General features: G+C 60.0%; 2 protein-coding genes across 4 annotated transcripts; both read left to right on the forward strand.

Moving 5' to 3' along the window:
- The first annotated feature begins 594 nt into the window (after positions 1-594).
- Positions 595-5,149, forward strand: TBL2 (transducin beta like 2). 2 transcript variants are annotated; one of them, XM_064467665.1, is made up of 7 exons: positions 595-807; positions 873-1,003; positions 1,085-1,269; positions 1,802-1,953; positions 3,082-3,208; positions 4,055-4,207; positions 4,577-5,149. In XM_064467665.1, the coding sequence occupies exons 1-7, from the start codon at positions 681-683 to the stop codon at positions 5,031-5,033; spliced, it is 1,332 nt and encodes a 443-aa protein (XP_064323735.1). In that variant the 5' UTR covers positions 595-680; the 3' UTR covers positions 5,034-5,149. The 2 variants fall into 2 exon arrangements, with proteins under 2 accessions (XP_064323735.1, XP_064323736.1); XM_064467666.1 differs by lacking the exons at positions 595-807; positions 873-1,003; positions 1,085-1,269 and adding an exon at positions 1,284-1,705.
- A 548-nt stretch (positions 5,150-5,697) lies between these two features.
- On the forward strand, positions 5,698-10,095 carry BCL7B (BAF chromatin remodeling complex subunit BCL7B). 2 transcript variants are annotated; one of them, XM_064467784.1, is made up of 6 exons: positions 5,698-5,864; positions 6,255-6,330; positions 6,954-7,050; positions 8,108-8,293; positions 8,512-8,591; positions 8,997-10,095. In XM_064467784.1, exons 1-6 carry the CDS (start codon positions 5,773-5,775, stop codon positions 9,087-9,089), a joined length of 624 nt encoding a protein of 207 aa, XP_064323854.1. In that variant the 5' UTR covers positions 5,698-5,772; the 3' UTR covers positions 9,090-10,095. The 2 variants fall into 2 exon arrangements, with proteins under 2 accessions (XP_064323854.1, XP_064323855.1); XM_064467785.1 differs by having other exon boundaries at positions 5,699-5,864; positions 8,123-8,293.
- Positions 10,096-10,341: the final 246 nt, after the last annotated feature.

The raw sequence follows: 10,341 nt of genomic DNA on the forward strand, positions 1-10,341 counted from the left end.
TGGGGGCAGGGGCAGGCAGGGGGTGGGGGCAGGGGCGGGCAGGGTGAGGGCAGAGGGGTGAGGGCAGGTGCGGGCAGAGGGGTGAGGGCAAGGTGAGGGTGGGGGCAGGGGCAGGCAGGGGGTGGGGGCAGGGGCGGGCAGGGTGAGGGCAGAGGGGTGAGGGCAGGTGCAGGCAGAGGGGTGAGGGCAAGGTGAGGGTGGGGGCAGGGGCAGGGGCAGGCAGGGGGTGGGGGCAGGGGCGGGCAGGGTGAGGGCAGAGGGGTGAGGGCAGGTGCGGGCAGAGGCAGGCAAGGGGTGAGGGCAAGGTGAGGGTGGGGGCAGGGGCAGGCAGGGGGTGGGGGCAGGGGCGGGCAGGGTGAGGGCAGAGGGGTGAGGGCAGGTGCGGGCAGAGGCAGGCAAGGGGTGAGGGCAAGGTGAGGGTGGGGGCCGAGGCGGGCAGGGTGAGCGCAGACCCGGGGCGGGGCAGTACCACCACCCCGCCGCCAGGGGCCGCCCTGCGCGGACCCCGCAGAAGGAGCAGCGTGGAGCCGGGCGCGCATGCGCGCCTGAAAGTGTGTCTCTCTGCCCCCCCCCCGCCCACACAGCTGCTCCTCGGCGCATGCGCTTTGCTCCGGCTGCTGGGCGTTGGGGCGGGTGGGGAGCGGTCGGTGCCGCCCCGCTGAGGTGGCGGCGGCGGGAAGATGGAGGCGGGGGCGCTCGGCGGGCCGGTGCTGCCGGGCGCTCTCGCCCTTCTCCTCGTCCTGCTGCTGCTGGTGGCCGCGCTGCGCCGCGCCGCCCCGCCGAGGCCCCTCGCCGCCCCGCCGGATGGTGAGTACGCGGGTGGGGACAGGGCTGGGCCAGGCCGGCCCGAGCCGAGCCTCCGCTCCCCGCAGGCCGCAGGGTGAACGGCGCCGCCACGCCGGAGGAGCACCGGAAGGCGAAGCTGCCGGCGCGGGCCCGGAGGGACAAACCGCAGCAGCAGCAGCACAGCTTCGCCCACAGGCTGCTGGTGGCCTCCCTGAAGGTACTGTGTACCCCGGTGACCCGCCGGCCCCGGCACCCCGGCCCGCCTCCGCTCCCCGCGCTGACCGCTCTCTCTCCCCAGGGCCACAGCGGCTCCGTCTCCTGCCTAGACTTCAGCAGCAGCGGCAAGTACCTGGCGTCCTGCGCTGACGACCGGACGGTCCGGCTGTGGAGCACCCGGGACTTCACGGCGCGGCAGCACCGCTGTCTGCGCGCCAACGTCGAGCTGGACCACGCCGAGCTCGTCCGCCTCAGCCCCGACTCGCGGTAGGGCCAGGCCTCCCGAGGCCTTGTGTGCCCCCAGCCCAGAGACCACCTGGGGTGTACCGGCACCAGCACGTCCTGTGGACTAGGCTGCACGGATGTTACATCTCTCACAGGGTTGTGACGGTATCGCTGGCTCGTGAGGGCAGCGGGCACGTTCATGTGCTAGGGCAAATACCCCTGTCCCCAGCTTGCCACCCTGCGGCTGGTTTGAGCTGCTGAGCCTCTCTGGGGGCTGGGGAGAGAGCTGTCGCTGGCTGGGAAGCTTGGTTGAAAAGCATGCCTTGGCACTTAGAGAGAGGAATATCGTTTCCAGATGTGGAGTAATAAATTCTGTTCTTTTCCATTCAGTGTTGCAGTTGAGCTAACACAGGGTGAGAATGTGGCGCTCTCGTAAAGCACGCAGCTTTTTATGTGCCAGTGTATCCCTTTTCCCCAGGTGCCACTGAGTGACCCATTAGCTTACCTGTTGTAGCTAGGCTTAGCGGAGGTAGCCCATTTCTTAACGGTTCAGAGTGTCTCTCCTTCCACTTAGGGCATTCATTGTTTGGCTGGCGAATGGTGAGACTATCCGTGTCTATAAAATGATTAAGAAGGATGATGGCAGCTTCACCTTCACTGCAACTTCTGGAGACTTCCCAAAGAAGCACAAGGCTCCTGTCATTAACATAGGAATTGCAGAGACAGGTATGGAAATAGCAGAGCTGCTCCCTTGTTGTGGCTCTCGATCAGCTTTGATTTCCTTGTAAAGCAAGAGCAGCTGGGTTGAAAGAGTTGGAGTTTTTGGCATTCTCAAGGCCTTGATTCTCTGTAGTCTCTAAGGTGTTACTTTTTAGCCTTTGTTTACTACTGAGTGAATGGAAAGATGCCGTTTTCAGCCAGACAATGTTCTTGTACGTGCAGAATTAGCACCCCAATGTGCACAGCCTCTTAATTTACATTTTCAGGGATGCTGTTGCAAAGAGGTCTGGTCTCAACATTGAGAGAATCGCTGTTCTCTGGCCCACCAGTCTGTCTTTAACCTGTCAAAAGTCTCTCTAGTGAGTTCATGTGTCTGCCTTGGACTTCTGGGATCTTCTAGAACAGAGGCTGGGGTGGGTATGTGTTAGCCCTGAGAACTTGATGGATTAATGCTTCAGGTATGTGACAGCAGGCAGTTGGAAATGAGTGGACACAAGTTCAGTTCTGTAATAGGAGAGCAGAGAAAATGTTAACTGAAACCTTTGTTTAGCGTGAAAGTGAAAACTTAAACCTGCAGAAGTAGCTGGAAGGTAAATAGGCAACTCTGTGTCTCAGCTGAGATGCAAAGGGGAAGGCATTGCAAGTGGAAACAAGCAGGAGTCCGAAATGCTGATGCAAATGGTAATCGTGGCTAGTAGTAGTGTGACTTGTAGTCAGCTACCTGCCTGTAATCCATGACTTGAAAGCTACAGATACCTCAGGTTGTGTTTTAACCATCTGGGGAAGATGAAGTCTGCCAAGTCACTCCTGTGGTACCAGTGTAGTGCTGAGCTCTGCAAGTGGGATCTGAGGGGTGCTGGGGCAAGACACATGTGGTCTCTGCGTGCCCGTTGCCAGCTGATGGCTGCTGAGGCCAAGGCTGCACTAATGTGTAACCAGGAGCAGAGTCTTCTGATACTGCTCTTCGCTCTGTCCCAGGAGATTGATTGAATTTTGGTGCTGCTTTTGGTCTTCTTGACTTGACTGTCCCAGTGCAGGGAGAGGTTGCCCTGCTTAAGGACCCTTGCAGCCTTTGATAAGTCTGTAGCAGCATTAGGCCTGGGAGCTCTCCTGATCTTTGCCTTTTTCCCCCAGGAAAGTTTGTCATGACAGCTTCTAGTGACACTACCATCCTGATATGGAGTCCAAAGGGTGATGTCCTGGCCAGCATTAACACTAACCAGATGAACAATGCCTACGCCGCAGTGTCGCCCTGTGGAAGGTGAGGGGCTCGAGGTATTCCAGGCCCCTCCTGCTGCAGAGTAGGAGTCTGTAGGGGTGAACAGGGACTTTGCTCCTTCCCAGAGGACATCATCACTTCAGACCATCGGCAGTTAGCTGTTATTTTAATGCAATTTTCTGAGGCTTCCGCACTTGAAAAAGCAATTCTGGCCCCTGAGAGCAGCCCCTCCAGGAGTGCTGACTCTTGCCTGGGTAGCCTCAGCCTCTCAGTGGGTTGCTATTCTGCCTCAGCACTGCTCTTCCTACAAATCAGCTCCTAAAGAGCTATGGGGAACGGCGTTGGCCTCAGTTGGTGGAGGTGGGATAATACAAGGGTGTATGCAAAGCAAACAGCATTTCTAACTTGCTTTTAACCTTTTAAAGGTTAATTATAAAATTAAAATCTTTATTACTGAGGGATTGTTTATCAGGGAAATAATGTTCTCTGCTCTGTCTCTAACTTGTTGCTGCAGGAAGGCTTGCCATGCTCCAAGCTCAGTGAGTTTGGGGATCAAAAGCACTTAGCATCTTTATTTTGGGCTGGGAGTTGCTCGTGCCCAAGTTGTAGAGTTGCTGCTCTGGTCCCTGGTGGCCTCCCTTAGTGTTCCCTTTACCAGCCTGGTTTCAATGAAAAGTGAGAACTTTTTCAGCTGACCAAAGCAAAGGGTTGAATGTGTCTGGATAGGTGTGTCTTGACAGAGCCCTGTCTTAGGCACCCATCCGCACAGTAGGGCTGCCCCTGGCCCCTGCATTGCTCAGGAGGCCAGAGGAGAGCTCTGCAGGGCCAGCCCTACGGCCAGGACGCACTAAGTGCTCTGTAACAGATAACCCTGTGTCTTTCACCCAGGTTTGTGGCATCCTGTGGCTTTACTCCTGATGTGAAGGTGTGGGAGGTGTGTTTTGGCAAGAACGGAGACTTCCGGGAGGTGGCCAGGGCTTTTGAGTTGAAAGGCCACACCGCTGGTGTGCATTGCTTCTCTTTCTCTAATGATTCGAGGAGGTAAGTGTGCACTATCCACTGCCTGAAATAGTATGGCTTGCTCTCGGGCACGTCCGCTCACCCCTTCCAGTCCATGCCAGCCTGCACCCCTGCAGGCTGTGGGAGGATGCTGCCCTGCATGCTCTTCTGGCAGCCCTGGATGACAAAAGCCTGACTGGTGCGTGCCACCTGCATATTCCCTGTGGATTTCTTCCTGGGGGTGGCTGCTTTTGTGCTCCGGAAAGAGGATGAGGACTCTGTGTGTGTGCAAACTTGCACTTCCCAAAAGAACCCTCTGGCCGCCAAGGATTCCTGCTTTGCAGGGGTGGCAGGGGAGGAGGTGCTGCCTGATTTCCTTGCACTCGCCTATGCTCTGTCTCCTGGCTGCAGGATGGCGACTGTTTCGAAGGATGGGACATGGAAGTTCTGGGACACAGACGTGGAATACAAGAAGCAACAGGATCCTTACCTGCTTCTGACGGGGAAGTGTGAGGTGACGGAGCCTTGTCGCATCGCCCTGTCCCCTGATGCTCGAGTCGTCGCCATCTCCAGTGGCACAGACATTGTTGTGTACAACACAAGAAGAGGGGAGGAGGAGGAGCGTTTTCTGGGTGTGCATGGACGGTGCATAATGGACTTGGCTTTTGACACCAATAGCCGCTACCTGGTGTCATGTGGGGACCGGGCCATCCGCGTCTTCCACAACGCTGCTGGTCACAGGGCGGTTGTGGAGGAGATGGAAACCATGCTGAAAAAAACTGCCAACAAAGCCACTCGAGAGAGGCTGGAGCAGCAGATCTCCAGTGCCCGCAAAGCACTGGCCGCAATCTATGGCAAGAAGCACTAATTCTCCTCCACAGTGGTGTGTCCCAGCTCTCTGTGGTCACAGGCAGCTGCATTCTGCCGTGGGACATTTTTTTTTAATAACACTGAACATGTTGTAATAAAAGAGTGTGCAGAGTGCTCAAGGCCTTCCTTGCATGCTTTCTGACCGTAGCGATGGAGAGCTAGGCAGCGTGTCCGTCTGGGGCAGGTGAGGGGCACCAAGGGCTCCCCATGGTGCTGCTGTTTCCTCCTCCTGCCTTGTCCCCACCCCATCTCATCGATATCCCATGGGGTTAATTGCTTGGACAGGACCAGCAAGGTTTTTCTGGACTTAGAAAAGGGGAGGGGGGTTGTGTGGTTTTTTTGGAAGACCTGCCCAAGCTCAATCTTTCATGCTAAAGGTGGGTGGTTCTGCTGCACGGGAACGGGCAGGGTTCTTTCAATCCGTGTTGCGGGCTTGAGGTGATGCACAATTCCGGGGGACTAGAGGCTTGCCCCCCTCCGCCGCTGCGGAGTCGCGCCCAGCGCTGGGCAGGACTTGCCCCAACCTAAGATGGCGTAGGCGGTGTCGTCGCCCCTCCCCTGCAGGAGGGCGGGGCGAGCCGCGCAGGCGCACTACGCGCCCCCTTCCCGCTCCCTTCTTCTGGGCGTGGCGAGCGCGGTGACGCACCCGCGCAGGGCGTGGGCGGGGCGGGGTGCGCGCATGCGCGGAGAGAGGCGGCGGGTGCTGCGGAGCCGGGGCTGCCGGGGCTGTGGGCGCCATGTCGGGCCGCTCGGTGCGCGCCGAGACCCGCAGCCGCGCCAAGGATGACATCAAAAAAGTGATGGCGGCCATCGAGCGCGTCCGCAGATGGTGAGAGGCGGGGCCGCGGGGGGGGTGGGGCCTGCCCAGCGTGCAGCCAATCACCGCACCACACGAGTGCCGGTGGAGGGGCTCCGGTGGCGAGTATCCAATCAGCATGCTGCGTGGTGGAGCGGGCGGGGATTGAGAGGCAGCATCCAATTAACTCGCCCTATCGGCTCGGGGCTGTGAGTGGGACCGGAAGCGCCGATGATCGGCAGACGCCACGACCAATCAGAACGAGGTGTGAGGGGTGAGACGGCGGGGCGCGGCAGTGCTGTGGATTGGCATTCCCCTGGTCCAATCTGAGCCTTGCGGGCGAGCGGGCGGGACTTGTTGCCAGGGTACCGCCGGCCTGCCCGGCCGCGCCCCCGCGCGGCGCTGACGGCTGTGTCCGCCCAGGGAGAAGAAGTGGGTGACGGTGGGCGACACCTCGCTGCGGATATTCAAGTGGGTGCCGGTGGCGGACAGCAAGGAGGTGGGTACCGCGCCCTTCCCCGGGACCGCCCCGCCCGCTCAGGACCGCCCCGTCCTGCTCCCCGGGATCCACCGCCCCCGGCCCCGGCCGCGCCGTGCCTTCCTTCACTCTGCAGGGGAGCGGCCCAGGGGCTCCCCGGTGCAGCCCCGGGAGCCTCTGCTTGCCCCCGCTCCCCCCCGAAGGCGGTGCCCGGAGCGGGTTCGCCCACCCGTGAGCCCGGGCCGTGGGGCCGCCCGCCGCCTGCAGCGGCGCAGCCGAGCTGGCGGACCTGAGCCGCTGCTCTCCCTTGCGCCTCAGCTCAGGTGCTCGCGTGTGATCCCCTCTGCCCTCCCTGTTGCCTTCATCCCCACCAGAGAATGTATTTCTCTTTGGTGAAGCTCCTTGAGAGGTGTCAGCTCCTCCTTTGGCTTCCGATTCTGAAGCCCCACAGCTGAAGTTTTGCCTCTTGGTTAGAAAAGTGCCCAAAAAGGAAAGGGAAGAGGCCTGCACAAGCACATCCCCCTGGGCTGCTGGGTGGGAGGAAGGGGAGTAGCTTCTCTGGAGCACTTTGTGCACCTCTGTATCCTCTTGCAACTGGTGGGCTCCTCTAACCTTGGGTTTCTGCTTTTCTTTCTCTCCTCAAGAAAGAGAAATCCAAATCAAGTAGCAGCACTGCCCGAGAACCCAATGGCTTCCCAGCTGACACCTCTGCCAACTCCTCTCTCCTCCTGGAGTTCCAGGGTGAGTCTGGCTGAGCCCCCTTCAAGCTGGGAAACTCTTAAGGTCTTACAGAAGCTGGGATGTTGCTGGCTTGTGTTTGCTGCACTTATTGGGAAGAGCAGCACATGTCTTCAGTGTAGGGTTGTGCTGGTCCACTGCTGAAACTGTTCATTTTTGCTGTCAGAAAGAATCTTAATTGGCTGTTTTTGGAATCTTCCTGGGGGAAGTTTCATGGGGAGCTGGAGGAGTGGGGTTTCCTGTTCCCCACTTTGCAGTCCCTGCTGGGGAGAGGCCAGCAGCTGCCTGCGGCTGAGCCTGCTGCTTCCAGCAGTGACTTGCGTGGACCTTAGGGTGAAAGGGCAGAGGATTTCCTTGGTCCTGGAGCACTGCAGAGAGCCACAAGCAGGCCAGGCTCTGTGATGGAGCTGAGCAAGGCTCAGGCAGCGCATGGAGTTCACGCTGGAGCAGTGTGTGCCTGTCCCCAGCCTTTCCACTTGGCTGTCGGTGTGGCCAAGGAAAATCGAGGAATGTGTTGGCACTTCAGTAGATGTGGTGAGAAGGGCAGCGTTGCAGGTCTGCAGTTTGGAACTGCTTTACCTGGAAAAGATGTGTGCCAGGATTGCCTCCCCATCCAGAGGCAGTTGCTGAGCATCGCTCCTGCTGCTAGATTGCTGCCTCGCAAACAGACGAGGTACAAAACCCTGGTACGCAGGCAAGAGGTCTCCTGCCGTCAAAGGCCTGGGTCCTCACAAGCTGCAGACATGAGATTTGCAGCACAACGCTTTGTATTGCCACTGTGCCTCCTGCTTGTTCTTTTGGAATAGCCCTGGGTGAGTGTCTGTTCAGACTCATTCCCTGGGCAGAAGCACCCCCTCTCCCATGGGCCAATTGTGTATCTGATGCCAGCCATGTCCCGGTGAGGGGTCCTGTGCCTGGCAGCCCTTATGTCGCTGGGTGACAGTGAATCCCCTGTACCCTAAGTGCCTCTGACTGTGCTCCGTCTTCTCCCTAAGACCGCAGCTCTTGGTGCCGGCCTCGGCTGCCCATGCCCCTGGGTCAAGGTGCTCTTCTTCACTAGGTGCTGTTTCTGCAGATGAGAACAGCAACCAGAGCTCTCTGTCGGATGTCTACCAGCTCAAGGTGGACAGCAGCCCCAACTCCAGCCCCAGTCCCCAGCAGAGCGAGTCCATGAGTCCTGCCCACACGTCCGACTTCCGCACGGATGACTCGCAGCCACCCACACTGGGGCAGGAGACACTGGAAGGTGGGTGCTGGCTGGGAAGGGAGGAGGTGGATGGCTCAGCCCAGGGAAGGCCCTGCTGGAGCCGTTGCTTGTCTGGTGGGGTGACCAAGGCACTGCTGGAAGTGGACAGGGAGAGTTTTGTATCTTCTGCTGGAGGTCTTCTCTCCTGATTAAGCACTGGGCCAGGTACTGCTGTGCTCCTGGGTTGACAGTTTTGTTAACCCTTCTGTTCTCCCCAGAGCCTTCCCTGCCTTCCTCGGAAGTTGCAGACGAGCCTCCCACTCTCACAAAGGAAGAGCCAGTCCCCCTTGAGACTCAGGTAAGGGAAGGGGGATTGAAACCACGTCTGAAAATGCACATGTACTCAGCTTGGCCCTTTCAGGCTTCTTCTTGTCCCGTGTAGCAGAATCATCTCAACAGACGGACTTGCTCTGCGGTCCCAAAGTGCCCTCCAGGAGCTTCCCAAACCTCCTGGCTTCCCAAGCTGTCGCCTGGGTCAATTTGGGTATTAAAAGTGTGAAGAAAGGATGTGGGGGTGGAGTAAAACAATTTTGGCTGACTCTGGGGCTGAAGTGGATTCTAACTCCCGGTGCCCTGGGACTTCCTCACAGATGAAAGCCCAGGTGTGCCCACAGCGTGACACAGCCTTGTCTGGGTCCACATGGCTTGGTGGGCATGCTGAGCTCCTGTCGCTGCCCATGAGCTCTGCCTCTGGCTCTTGCAGGTAACTGAAGAGGAGGAGGACTCTGGTGCACCGCCTCTGAAGAGATTTTGTGCCGAACAGAACTCTGTGTGCCACACGGCCTCGGAGAGCTAGCCTGCCCGTCCCTGGGGAGAGCGCCTTCGCCAGCCCCTCGCAGAGCTGCCTGCCCTCCCCCGTGGGACGGGGTTCTTCCCCCTATTCTGCCCCTTCCCCAGGGCTGGGCACTCCTGCCACTTGCCATCCAGTCTGCCCTGCCCTGCCCTGCCCTGCCCTGCGCTCAGCAGCAGGAGCTTCCCGCCAGCCCCGGCAGCGGCAGCCTGCGCTCCCTGGGGCGGACGTGGTTGCCACCAGTACCTGCAAATTTGCCTCTATTTATTGGCTCCCTCTCTCCCTGCTGACCTGTCTTGTGGGGGTCTCTGGCGGGTGGTCTGCATGTGCAGGGGGACTTGTCCGTGGGGCTCCCTGCTCTCTGTGGCCCCCAAGGTGCTGGCAGACGGTGTTTGCCTGCTCCTGGCTCCCCTGCCTGCCCTCCCCTGGGTGCTGGGAAGGGGAGAGCTGCCTTCCACCCGCACGAGCTGCTGTGCCTGCTCCCCTGTGAACGTGGGCAGAAGGTGGGGTGCATGGGGGGCCCTGGGGGGTGAGGCCGAGCTCAGGGGCTGCGCTGGGATGCTGTGCAATAAGCTGCTAGAGTTTAAGCCATTAGTGTTGGGAGAGACAGGAGTGCTCCCTTTGTGGAGGGCAGGGGCTGGCAAAGCCCCCATGGGACAGACACCCCCCCAGTTCTGGGGTGGCTGCTGCCTACTCACCCTGCTGCTGCCCTGGACCCCCCCCACACCCACCCCCAGAGCCGGGGGAGCTGCTTCCCTGCATCTGCCGCCCCCCGCCCCCTGCCCAGCTCTAGGGACCTCTGGGTCGGGGAAGGAGGCAGCAGGGCACCGGGCCCCCCGGGAGACCCCGTCCCTGCTCCCAGTGTGCCCCGCCCCCCCACCCCCGCTGCCACTGCATGTCCTGCCGAGTCTGTGATCGAGCCTGGCGAAGCCGAAGGCGCGGCCGCGCGTGAAGTGGAAAGTTATTTTAGCACTGAATAGAATATTTTTAAAATTAAACTATTTGAAATACAGTGCCCGGTGTCAGGGGTGTGGCGGGGCCGGGCTGCCGGCAGGACGTTCTTACCGGGCGGGAGCGCTGGGACGGGCGTCGCAGAGCCGGGACCAGCCTCGGGACTCTACCCTCCGGGAAGGTAGAGCCGGCACCGGGCCCGTTGTCCCCCCGCCCGCCCGGTGCTGTCCGGGAGCGGCTGGGGGGGGGCAGAGCGCGGCCCTGCTGTGGCCCCGCCGAGCCGCGCTCCTGCCCGGGCCGGTGCTTT

The sequence above is a fragment of the Phalacrocorax carbo genome, chromosome 17 (genome assembly GCF_963921805.1).
Source record: "Phalacrocorax carbo chromosome 17, bPhaCar2.1, whole genome shotgun sequence".
Taxonomy (NCBI): Eukaryota; Metazoa; Chordata; class Aves; order Suliformes; family Phalacrocoracidae; genus Phalacrocorax; species Phalacrocorax carbo.

What these genes read in the sequence shown, in the direction of transcription:
- TBL2 (XM_064467665.1), top strand. Translation starts at nt 681, where the DNA reads ATGGAGGCGGGGGCGCTCGGCGGGCCGGTGCTGCCGGGCGCTCTCGCC. An exon ending in CATAGGAATTGCAGAGACAG is followed by an intron (nt 1,954 to 3,081) that starts GTATGGAAATAG and finishes TTTTTCCCCCAG; the next exon opens with GAAAGTTTGTCATGACAGCT. An exon ending in GCAGTGTCGCCCTGTGGAAG is followed by an intron (nt 3,209 to 4,054) that starts GTGAGGGGCTCG and finishes TCTTTCACCCAG; the next exon opens with GTTTGTGGCATCCTGTGGCT.
- BCL7B (XM_064467784.1), top strand. Translation starts at nt 5,773, where the DNA reads ATGTCGGGCCGCTCGGTGCGCGCCGAGACCCGCAGCCGCGCCAAGGAT. An exon ending in GGGGCAGGAGACACTGGAAG is followed by an intron (nt 8,294 to 8,511) that starts GTGGGTGCTGGC and finishes TGTTCTCCCCAG; the next exon opens with AGCCTTCCCTGCCTTCCTCG. An exon ending in CAGTCCCCCTTGAGACTCAG is followed by an intron (nt 8,592 to 8,996) that starts GTAAGGGAAGGG and finishes TGGCTCTTGCAG; the next exon opens with GTAACTGAAGAGGAGGAGGA.